Raw genomic sequence first — 13,133 nt, 5'->3', positions numbered from 1 at the left:
GACTGAGAAAAATACAAATTTATTCAATAGCTAGCTTGTAAAAAATACTTGGTTATAAAAACTTGATTGACAACTAAGCAGCATGTCTACTATGGGTTTCAGAGACAGTGCAAGCACGTTTTTGGGCAATACCTATTTCTGTAACGAACACTCTTAACAGAACGAGATTTTGCTATAGTGCATTACACCCAGTGCCGTAATTTATAAGGGTATCGTGAATCACTAATCGTAAAGAATAACGACACTTGTCCATTGTACCAAGAGACAAAACTCCATTATGCAGAAATGGATACGAACACGCGTATAAAGCTCCACCTACCCTCTCCCCCCCCCCCCCCCCTCAACCGCCATCCCTTTTCTTCTTCGTTCGTTCCTCCGCCTTCCTTTCTCTCTCTCTCTCTCTCTCTCTCTCTCTCTCTCTCTCTCTCATCTCTCTCTCTCTCTCTCTCTCTCTCTCTCTCTCTCTCTGTTGTTCCATTCGGTATGTGTTGACCCTCCAAACTGGGTATAAGACTACACACAAAACGTTGAAATTGGTGAAATTAGGCTATGTATTGGAAGTATATATACATAAATATTAAAGCAATTTTATCATTATTGCATTACTTTTGACAACTAGAATTCATGGAAACAGTTTATAACCTGTTAAGCGTCACCCACGTAATAATACGTTTACCGCGATCTACTCGGTAGCGCCTTCAACGGGATATTACGTTCAAGACTTTAACTGTGCTTGTCAAGCCGTCAGCCCCGTAATAATACGTTTACTCGTATAGAAAGTGTAGGAACATCATTTGGTACACTCTCAGCACATGGGAAACTTATTTCCAGCCTGGCAACTCTTTCCTGGTGGTCGCTTATGCTAGAAAACTGCCTGTCCTGTTGGTTTTCTTTCAATACGCTTCGGGCGTTTATCGAGACAAATTGGATTTCGCGTCTTTCACAATGAATGTCCCAAAGAGGAGGCATATTTCTTCAGGTGAGATCAATCAAATACTAGATGAGGAGTGTGATATTGATAACCTATTTGATGATGAGAGCTCTAGTTCTGAATCCTCCAGTGATGATACAAAACTTTTCTTCCAATTGCGGGAGTGAAGATGACTTTTCTTTGCCGAGTGACTGGACTCCGAGAGAGAGAGAGAGAGAGAGAGAGAGAGAGAGAGAGAGAGAGAGAGAGAGAGAAGAGAATTTCCTACAGTTAATTACAGTATGAATAACAAGCATAAAAATCAATATTAACTTTGAAAAACTATCATCAGTGCTATGATCGCGATTACAAAAAAAGCGTGACGGTACGTTAGCAGCGAGCTCATCAGGGGCGACGCTTAACAGGATAATGAACGGAAGGCGTATGTTGTGAAGCCTCCACTAATGTGGCAACGATGATTTTGCCATTCTTAGCATGCAAACATTAAAAGGTTACATTTATTTCTGGCATACGATTATTTAAGAAATTCAAAATATTAATAAAGACTGAAATCAATGAATAGTGCTAGCAAAAACAAAAAAGCAAAAAAAAAAAAAAAACGTAGTCGTCTATGCACTTTTCCTATCGTTCCTCTATGCAATTTTCCGTATTCGGTTCCTCTAGGTTTTCGGAAGCCAGATGTACGAAAACGTTAAAACATTTGATTTTATCTACGTTAGAAATATCTGTAATTTTTCGGGGTAATTTGGTTGCAAAAAGGGATAATATACATGAATTAAATCAAAATTTTTAAATAACAATGTAAATTTAAACTAATAACGAGTAAAGTAAACAGTTTAGGGAATAAAACTTTGCAGTTTCGTCGTCTGTCGTCGTCTGCTATTTGTAATTGTGTTTATGGCGCGCGCGCTTAGAAACCAGGAACAGCAACGGGTTTAAAGTGCAATGTGGAGTGAACTAAGACCAAAATGTGTATAATAACAATCAAATAAGCACTGTGGAGTTTCAGTTGTGATGGCCAGTAAGGATAAAAAGAAAAACCGCCGATTACAAGGTAACCGAAGAATTCGATTGTTCCAACCATAACCCAACCCCAGGGAATAACAAGTTTCATACTTTCACTAATATAGGCAACAAAATGTTGTTTTATTGTGCTGATTACAACTGCAATCTTGAGTAAGATCAATAAACGTTACATACATACGCTAACATTGTTCAAATGAGTGCTGGGAAGGCTGGGGAAAGATGGTGTCCGTCACTGATGAGAACCGTCCATTGAAAAACGTAGCCGCCATATTGGATTTCAAAACTGCCTTGAAAACATATTTTACGAAGAGCTCACACAGCTTATTTTAGTTCGTATGGGGCTTTCATATATCACAATATGTTGACGAAACTTCAGTCTTTTAAATGGTATGCTTAGAGTTGCAATTGTATTCATGTTTCACCAATTAAATATCGAGTGAATAAGACCCGTCTACCGTGATGAGGGTTGGCCTGTACTGATGTTTCCCCCTATAACGCGTCCTGACACCGGAGATGGGCATCAGTCGCGACTTGTTGTTGGTGAGAAACGGAGCTAAAGATCTCTACTCTCCTTTCGAAGTAAGTATTCTCTCCAAAGTTAGAAATTAAGGCCAAATTTTAAGATTTAAACAGAGGGTAGTGAAAAGGGTGTACAACGGCAGTCCAAATCTCACCAAAACTCTTTCAACATTTTTACTTACAACTCGAAATATTTAGAAGTTTGACGCCATCTCGATGTTTACAAAGTCGCTTGTGTCAATAAACTTCCCATTTCCTGTGATAAATCCGCACACCACTTGCACCCACAGACGGTGGGGCACTTTCATCACAACAATCGGAACACGGTCCCTAACCAGCTTGTTTGTTAGTAAACAACTGTTTTGGTAGAAGACGACGATGAAGCATGCACTTGGATAATTTTTTAAATAAATAGTAAAAGATCAATATTTTACATACTTATGAAGATTAATTTGAAAATATTCGTTATTGAAAAAGTAACTCGATTCTGACTCAAATGTAAGTAATTAGGTATTTTTTGGAATTAGAACGTTCGTTTAAGTCCCGTAGTATGGCGTCACGACATCTTGGCTTTCGTACCTATTGTAAATAATTGCTTTGCTCAACTTTCTTGCAGAACATTTTACCAGTTATACATGCAGATTATCAGCTATTCATGTAATTGTTATAATTGTAATGCGCTTATATATCTTTATTATTTACTTTTTGGATATATGAAGATTATCGCCGTAGTGTGATGCAATTCTTTTCAGTCCTTGGGCCTCTGTTTTCGCACCATAAGAAATTATGGGGCCGAATTTGCAATGACCAGAAAGTCGTTAAAAGAGGAAAGTTAGCATTGAGGGGCATATGTTTGATTGAGAAAAATACAATTTGTTCATGAAACTTACCTGTCAGATATATATATAGGGTAGAACATCACAGCAGGCCAAGCAGGCCACCTACAATCAATGCAAGCCACCCTCCAAAAAAGTACATTATAACGCGTCCTGACACCCGAGATGGGCATCAGTCGCGACTTGTTGTTGGTGAGAAACGGAGCTAAAGACCTCTACTCTCCTTTGCGAAGTAAGTATTTCTCCAAAGTTAGAAATTAAGGCCAAATTTTAAGATTAAACAGAGGGTACTGAAAATGGCGCCCACGGCAGTGGAAATCTCACCAAAACGCTTTAGAAATTTTTACTTACAACTAAAAATGTTTCGAAGATTGACGCCATCTCGATGTTTACGGAGTCGCTTGTGTCAACAAACTTTTCCATTCCTGTGATAAATCCGCACACCACTTGTACCCCACAGACGCTGGAGCACTTTTATCACAACAATCGAAACACGATTTCTCACCAACAACAAGCCAGGCGTAAACAGCTGTTTGGGTAGAAGATGACGAGAAGCGTGCTCTTGGCTAATTTTAAAATAAGTAGTAAAACATCAATATTTTACATATTTATGATGATTTAATTTGAAAATATTCGTTATTGAAAAAGTAACTCGACTCTGACTCAAATTTAAGTAATTATTTTTCTGAATTTAGAACGTTCTTTTCAAGTTCTGTATTATGACGTCACGACATCTTGACTTTCGTACCTATTGTAAATAATTGCTATACTCAACTGTCATTGCAGAACAGTTACCAGTTATTCATGCAGATTGTTATCAGCTATACATGTAATTGCTATAATCGTAAGGCGCATATATATCTTTATTATTTACTTTTTTGGATATATGAAGATGTTTTACTGCTGGATTATCGCCGTAGTGTGACGCAATCGTTTTCGGTCCATGGGCCTCTGTCTGTTTTCGCACCATAAGAAATTATGGGCCCGAATTTGCAATGACAGAAAAGTCGTTAAAAGAGGAAAGTTAGCATTGAGGGGCATATGTTTTGAACTGAGAAAAATACAAATTTATTCAATAGCTAGCTTGTAAAAAATACTTGGTTATAAAAACTTGATTGACAACTAAGCATCATGTCTACTATGGGCTCAGAGACATGCAAGCACGTTTTTTGGGCAATACCTATTTCTGTAACGAACACTCTTAACAGAACGAGATTTTGCTATAGTGCATTACACCCAGTGCCGTAATTTATAAGGGTATCGTGAATCACTAATCGTAAAGAATAACGACACTTGTCTTGTACCAAGAGACAAAAACTCCATTATGCAGAAATGGATACGAACACGCGTATAAAGCTCCACCTACCCTCTCACCCCCCCCCCCCTCAACCGCCATCCCTTCTTCTTCGTTCCTCGCCTTCCTTTTCCTCTCTCTCTCTCTCTCTCTCTCTCTCTCTCTCTCTCTCTCTCTCTCTCTCTCTGTGTTGCCATTCGGCATGTGTTGACCTCCAAACTGGGTATAAGACTACACACAAAACGTTGAAATTGGTGAAATTAGGCTATGTATTGGAAGTATATATACATAAATATTAAAGCAATTTTATCATTATTGCATTACTATGACAACTAGAATTCATGAAAACAGTTTATAACCTGTTAAGCGTCACCCACGTAATAATACGTTTACCGCGATCTACTCGGTAGCGCCTTCAACGGGATATTACGTTTCAAGACTTTAACGTGCTTGTCAAGCCGTCAGCCCCGTAATAATACGTTTACTCGTATAGAAAGTGTAGGAACATCATTTGGTAACACTCTCAGCACATGGGAAACTTATTTCCAGCCTGGCAACTCTTTCTTGGTGGTCGCTTATGCTAGAAAACTGCCTGTCCCCTGTTGGTTTTCTTTCAATACGCTTCGGGCGTTATCGAGACAAATTGGATTTCGCGTCTTTCACAATGAATGTCCCAAAGAGGAGGCTATATTTCTTCAGGTGAGATCAATCAAATACTAGATGAGTGTGATATTGATAACCTATTGATGATGAGAGCTCTAGTTCTGAATCTCCAGTGATGATACAAACTTTTCTTCCAATTGCGGGAGTGAAGATGACTTTTCTTTGCCGAGTGACTGGACTCCGAGAGAGAGAGAGAGAGAGAGGAGAGAGAGAGAGGAGTAGGAGAGAGAGAGAGAGAAATATGAATATTAATTACAGTATGAATAACAAGCATAAAATCAATATTAACTTTGAAAAACTATCATCAGTGCTATGATCGCTGATTACAAAAAAAGCGTGACGGTACGTAGCAGCGAGCTCATCAGGGGCGGACGCTTAACAGGATAATAATGGAACGGCGTATGTGTGAAGCCTCCACTAATGTGGCAACGATGATTTGCCATTCTTAGCATGCAAACATTAAAGCATGCAAACATTAAAAAGGTTACATTTATTTCTGGCATACGATTATTTAAAGAAATTCAAAAATACTAATAAAGATGAAATCAATGAAAAGTGCTAGCAAAAACAAAAAGCAAAAAAAAAAAAAAAAAAAAAAAAAACGTAGTCGTTCCTCTGCACTTTTCCGTATTCGTTCCTCTATGGTTTTCGGCAGCCAGATGTACGAAAACGTTAGAAACATTTGATTTTATCTACTTTAAGAAAATATCTGTAATTTTTCGGGGTAATTTGGTTGCAAAAAAGGGATAATATACAGAATTAAATCAAAATTTTTAAATAACAAAGTAAATTTAAACTAAATAACGAGTAAAGTAAACAGTTTAGGGAATAAAACTTTGCAGTTTCGTCGTCTGTCGTCGTCTGCTGTTCGAAATTGTGTTTATGGCGCGCGCGCTTAGAAACCAGGAACAGCAATGGGTTTAAAGTGCAATGTGGAGTGAACTGAGACCAAAATGTGTATAATAACAATCAAATAAGCACTGTGGAGTTTCAGTTGTGATGGCAGTAAGGATAAAAACCGCCGATTACAAGGTAAGAATGAATTCAGTTCCAACCATAACCCCTGGGAATAAACAAGTTTCATACTTTCACTAATATAGGCAACAAAATGTTGTTTTATTGTGCTGATTACAACTGCAATCTTGAGTAAGATCAATAAACGTTACATACATAACGTCTAACAGTTGTTCAAATGAGTTGCTGGGAAGGCTGGGGAAAGATGGTGGCTGTCACTGATGAGAACCGTCCATGTAAAACGTAGCCGCCATATTGGATTTCAAAACTGCCTTGAAAACATATTTTACGAAGAGCTCACATGCTTATTTTAGTTCGTATGGGGCTTTCATATATCACAATATGTTGACGAAACTTCAGTCTTTTAAATGGTATGCTTAGAGTTGCAATTGTATTCATGTTTCACCAATTAAATATCGAGTGAATAAGACCCGTCTACCGTGATGAGGGTTGGCCTGTCGTGATGTTTCCCCCTAGCTGTATTTTCTGAAGTCCGACAGAATTTCAAAAACTTCCGGCACACGCAGTGGTAGGCCAGGTGGTTAGTACTCATTCCCGCCGCTGGGAGGCGGGTATCAGGATCCATTCCCATTTTCTATTCATAATTATTCTGTCGCCGATACTGGAAACGCCTGTTTTCAGTACCTCTGTCTTAGGATTTTGGAAACTTCATTGCTCCTTAGTATCCTAATTGTCTTTTGATTAATTTACTTGGATTTGTGGCTAGGCATACGCTATCTTAATTTAAGGGCATTTAATCGGTACTCCCTGCAGCCTTCCTGGAGTTTCCAATTTATCTTTTACCGTTTTATGGTAGTGTTATGACGACACAAACGCAGCTCTATATTTAACGTTTTCTGTTTCGCTTAAATATACCAGCTTGAGAGTCTCTTTCTGCTCAAAAAATAACAGACCTATTCCTTCGTAGAATAGAGTAGCTGGCAACCCAGGCAAAGAGTAAGAGACGACGAAAGTAAGCTGCAGCTTAGCTGCTGTCACTGAACTCCAACCGAGCCAGTACCAGCTAGTTCGCTGTCATGCTCGGTTGGTTATGTCTCTCTCTCCTGCGGGATTGACTGACTTACCATATCTCTGCGCTGGTGGTTACGTCTCTCTCTCCTGCGGGATTGACTGACTAACTGTATCTCTGCCCTACAATCACGGTCTTTAGCCTAAGATTGAGGGGATTTGTAACATGAATGAATAAACATTGCATTCGTTTTGCCTAACTATGTTCAACAGAGATATCTCTTACTTCTTTCGGTGCTCGTTACCGCACTGTAATAGGACTACGAGTCTACCGCGACTTTGCACTATTATATGCTCTCCTGCTTAGGCAAAGCGCAGCCTTATTAGGGAAGTAAGCATACTCGGTGAGGGAATGATGAGCCTGCTGGGGACCATTTCCTTCCTGAAGAAATTTGTTTCCCTGAATAGACTGCAATTCAGACCTCTACAGTTTTTTCCTACCAGAAAACTGAAATATTATCCAAGATAATAGTGAGAAAGTGCCAGGCATCTGGAGAGGGTTTCAGATGTCATGGCACATAATCTGAAAGAATTGGAAGCAATTCGGTCGTCCCTCCAGTCCTCGAAGAACGAGTTTTTGGAACCAGTGGTCCAGATCAACTCGGACAATTCCACAGCTCTCTCATATTTTAAGAAGTATCATCTCTCGGTCCCTGTTCGAGTTTGCGAGAAAGAGCCTATTATGACAACAGGCATAGAACGTAACGATCCTCAAGAGGTTCGTTACAGGATTGCAAAAGTCCGTACGAATCTTCTCGATCGATGGCAGCAACTACTTACTTCCGAGTGGAATCTTTGATTAGAAGTATGTTGAGAGTAGTGGAGACTTTAGGGACGTCCTTTCATACATTTCTTCGCTATGTTGAGGACGAAGAGGCTTCATCAACTCTGCTCCCTTATTCTCGATCCGGGAGCGGTAGCATTACTCGCCATCCTATGGTATTGAACGGGGATGGATGTTTAGTCTCTTTTCCCCTTTTTCCTAACTCTTAGGAAATATAATAAGATGATTTAAGATGTCACAGGGAGCGACAATGACGCTGATCGCCCCATGTTGGCCTTTAAGATCCTGGATTCACAGAGGTCACGTCCTTCCTAGTTCACTTTCCAAGGACCTTTTTCATGAGAGTCGGTCTACTCTAACAGCCTCACTTCAAAAGGTACCTATAAACCTCTCCGTTCTGAGTCTGACTACTTTCAGACTATCGAGATGTTCACAGGAATAAGATTACCGTCTTCCCTTTCCGTCTGAAGAATGGGATAAGCTGGCAATCACAAGTATTAAAGAATACGCAAATATGTTGTTGACAGCCTTTGGGCTCAGAGATTTGCATCTGTCAAACAACAAAGCCTTTCACGATCTTTGAGGTCTGTGGAATCTCGAAACTCGCTCACCATCTACTTTTTGTCTCACCTTTTTTCTCGGAGTCAGACACTCGTGCGAGATCAGGCGACATTTAGTAGCCCTGAGTTTCTTGTTGACGAAGTCGGTTGCGTTGATACACCCCCGATGATCGTGTAACATGAGACCAGGTTGGACTGTCAGGCATTCGTCCTTTGGGACTGAATCGCCTTTTTGCTCTGCGCTCCTTTCTTCTGGCACCAGAAGCTCGAGTCAGGAGTTGCTCATGAGTTGATTCGCTGACGACGTTGGGTTGAGTTGATACACCCCCAAGGTTTGCTTAGCTTGAATCGCCCAGGCAGTCCAGACACTCATCCTTCAGCGAAGAATAGTGCATTATAGTCTTCAGGGTACAGCCTTGCTGTCCTTGATTCGTCTGACTGGTCACCTGGTCGGTCACCTGACTTAGTACAGACGACTGACTGTGCATGTCCAGATCGAAGCTTTCAATATGGAACTTAGACGTAGTCTGAAGTTCTTGATGTCAAAGCATTCCGTACCTCTCCTTTCTGTTAACTTATTGCACGTGACCAGAAAGGCCTATTTTCTAACCACTCTAGATACGACAAAGAGGGTTAGTGAGGTTTTAAGCCATCGTCAGAAGTTTTGGCTTTAGGGAGCACAATGCGGTGTGTTCGCTAAACCTTCCGTTGTGGCCTAAGAATGGAAACCTGTCTAGTTCTTGGGCCAGGAGCTTGGAATCAAGGGATGGCACAAGTTATTGGGCAAGAGCCAGAGAGAGTCCTGTGCCCTGTCGGGTCTCTCAAGTTTTATCTACATAAAACTAAAGAAAGTCGAAGTCCTTCGGACAATCTGCAGTGTTCCGAAAAAGACCAGACTTGCCCATATCAAAGAACACCCTGGCTTTATTGTTAAGGAGTTCTTTCAAAAAGGCTCTTTCATTGTGTTTGCACAAAGATTTGAAATATTTTGATCTGAATGCTCACGAGGGGAGGGCGCAGCCTCGGAAGCATTTCAACAGAGCATGGCACTCAGTAACATACTGAGTACCACGTTTTAGCGAAGCAACTCTGTGTTCGCTTCACACTTCCTGCGGGATGTGAAGACGGCATATGAGATCTGCTGCTCGCTAGGGCCATACGTGTCTGCAGACACAATCTTGGGGGCAAGAAGTACCACTCATCCTATCCTGTAGAAAATGGTTAGGAAGAGCTCTTAAATTAGTTGTGAAAGTCGCTGCCAATGGCGGACTTCTTAACTCTTAAGCCTTAGTTAAAACACCTTAACTTTGGCTAGGTTGGTCAGGTGGTGATTATATATATATATATATATATATATAGATATATATATATATATATATATATATATATATATATATATATATATATTATATATATTTATTTATTTATTTATTTATTTTACTTCTTAGCCCTCATGGTATGGTCAATATGGCCTAGTCACATTGTGGTCACGCCCTCGTTGACAGATCATCTAGAGTGCACCAGCTATATAGGTCTCTACCTCGCTGGCAACTCTAGTAAAGCAGAAGCAGACTTGGGTGACAGTAATCACGAAGTCAGCTATGCTAACAGGTGGAACCAAGATGTAAATCATCTGCATGCATTTGTTTCGCAAAATCCTTCTATTCTGTCCCTTCCCACCTCCAACGGTGGGATTCAGCTATATATATATCTGACAGGTAAGTTTCATGAACAAAATGATATTGTTATGATACAATAAAGTTTGTTCATACTTACCTGGCAGATATATATATATAGCTGTATATTCTGAAGTCCGACAGAATTTCAAAAACTTCCGGCAAACGCAGTGGTAGGCCAGGTGGTTAGTACCCATTCCCGCCGCTGGGAGGCGGGTATTAGGAACCATTCCCATTTTCTATTCATAATTTTTATTCCCACTGTCCCTTGAGGGGAGGTGGGTGGGTACTTGATTATATATATCTGCCAGGTAAGTATGAACAAACTTTATTGTATCATAACAATATCATATTTATTCAAATGTTAGCTTGTAAAAAATACTTGATTACAAAAAACTTGATTGACAACTAAGCAGTATACCTACTATGGGTTTCAGTGACAGTGCAAGCACGTTTTTGGGCAATACCTATTTCTGTAATGAACACTCGTATCAGAACGAGATTTTGCTATAGTGCATTACACCCAGTGCCGTAATTTATTAGGGTATCATGAATCACTAATCGTAAAGAATAACGACACTTGTCCTTGTACCAAGAGACAAAAACTCCATTATGCAGAAATGGATACGAACACGCGTAAAAAGCTCCACCTACCGTCTCCCCCCCTCCACCGCCACCCCTGTCCTTCGTTCCTTCGCCTCTCTCTCTCTCTCTCTCTCTCTCTCTCTCTCTCTCTCTCTCTCTCTCTCTCTCTCTCTCTCTCTCTCTCTCTCTCTCTCTGTTGCCGTTCGGTATGTGTTCATCCTCCAAACTGGGTGTAATACTACACACAAAACGTTGAAATTGGTGAAATTAGGCTATGTATTGGAAGTATATATACATAATTATTAAAGCAATTTTATCATTATTGCATTACTATGACAACTAGAATTCATGGAAACAGTTTATAATAATGAATCGGCGTATGTGTGAAGCCTCCACTAATGTGGCAACAACGATTTTGCCATTCTTAGCGTGCAAACATTAAAGGTTACATTTATTTCTGGCATACAGTTATTAAAGAAATTCAAAATACTAATATAGACTTAAATCAATGAAAAGTGCTAGCAAAGACAAAAAAGCAAAAAAAAAAATATAGTATATATAATCCACTTATCCGTAGTCGTTCCTCTATGGTTTTCGGCAGCCAGATGTACGACAAGGTTTAAAGCATTGGATTGTATCTACTTTAGAAATATCTGTAATTTTTCGGGGTAATTTGGTTGCAAAAAAGGGATAAGATACATGAATTAAATTAACATTTTTAAATAACAAAGTAAAGTTGAACTAAATAACGAGTAAAGTAAACAATTTAGGGAATAAAACTTTGCAGTTTCGTTGTCTGCTGTTCGTAACTGTGTTTGTGGCGTGCGCACTTAGGAACCAGGAACAGCAACTTGTTTAAAGTGCAATGTGAAGTGAATTGAGACCAAAATGTGTATAATAACAATCAAATAAGCACTGTGGAGTTTCAGTTTAATTTATGTGACAATCTCTATTCTCTATTAATCTTGGTCTGTGATAGACTATGCCTGGCTTCCATGCACAGTTTCCTCTTTTCCTTTGAGTTTGTGTTTTTTACATATTGTAATTATATTCTTGTATTGCAGAATGTTTGGGCAACCTCGTCCCACCTTTGGTGGTTCATCAACAGGATTTGGAACCAGCTTCAGCACTCCAAACACTGCTTCCACTGGGTTTGGGAGTAGTTTTGGTAAACCTGCTTTTGGAAACCCTGTAAGTATTTTCTTTTAGAAAAAATTTGATTGACAATCGTATCACCTTTTATATATTGTTAGAGATCAGTGTACGTACTTGTAATTATAATGGCTTTGTGTCTCAGCACTATGGACAATTACACCAAATCTATCATGATTACGATAAGTTGGTTAGAATTTTGGAAGGTGTGTGGACTTGAAAGATTGTCATTTGATAGCATAAAGACAAGATAGGTATTACTGACTTTGTAATACTTAATACCTTATTTATGAGAGAAGTGAATTACATTGCCTGCATTTTTTTATATTTTTCAACAGACCACAAGTTTTGGAGCCCCTGCTGCTCCATTTGGTGCCACCACCTCTTCAGGTCCTTCACTATTTGGGACAAATACACAACCACAAACTGCAAGTTTGTTTGGCCAACAGCAGACATCATCAGGTTTTGGCTCTTCTGGTGGTGGATTGTTTAGTCAGAGTCAGCCGAGTACTGGCTCAGGTAATTTTTTTTCTTTCTAAGAATTGCTAAAATGTCTAGTTGTATTCTGAAATCATTATGTTCATAATTTGTTTGCATTGTTACTTGTATGGGAAGCCTTTGCAGAATAGTGTCATGCAAAAAAAAAAAAAAATTGTAAAGTGAATGGGGCCAAAAGATTGTTTTATTTAAAAAAAAGAAAATAAATAATATAGCAGTCCTCAACTGTAAATGTTTAAAGCAAGACAGGTGTGTATGTCAGTTTAGAGTTTTCAGCTGGTATGTTTTGAATTAATGAAAACCTGTTAACTTCACTTTTAGAGAATTTGAAGCTTTAGGAAGTTTTAAGTATAACATCTCATGGTGGTTTTATTATAAATATCAGGTTTGTTTGGAAGTAATCCCTCTACTGGATTTGGTGCTCAGCAGACAACACAGAATAGACCTTTTGGGTTTGGTGCCACCAGCAGCACCAGCACCGCTGGAACAACTGGGCTGTTTGGATCTACACAGTCGTCAACTAGCGGTGGACTGTTTAATACACCAGGTGTGTTAATATTGTGACT

At 39.4% G+C, this 13,133-nt stretch overlaps 1 protein-coding gene across 1 annotated transcript in view; it reads left to right on the top strand.

Annotated features, from left to right (window-relative positions):
- The window catches only part of LOC135210027 (nuclear pore complex protein Nup98-Nup96-like), a 128,792-nt gene that overhangs the window by 2,703 nt on the left and 112,956 nt on the right, over positions 1–13,133 (top strand). The window contains exons 2-4 of the mRNA XM_064242799.1: positions 11,982–12,108; positions 12,408–12,588; positions 12,953–13,114. Of these exons, the coding sequence (XP_064098869.1) occupies positions 11,982–12,108; positions 12,408–12,588; positions 12,953–13,114 (470 nt within the window). The remainder of the gene's footprint in view (positions 1–11,981; positions 12,109–12,407; positions 12,589–12,952; positions 13,115–13,133) is intronic.

The sequence above is a fragment of the Macrobrachium nipponense genome, chromosome 39, assembly GCF_015104395.2.
Source record: "Macrobrachium nipponense isolate FS-2020 chromosome 39, ASM1510439v2, whole genome shotgun sequence".
Classification (NCBI taxonomy): Eukaryota; Metazoa; Arthropoda; class Malacostraca; order Decapoda; family Palaemonidae; genus Macrobrachium; species Macrobrachium nipponense.
This window is presented reverse-complemented; position numbering and strand designations above follow the sequence as displayed.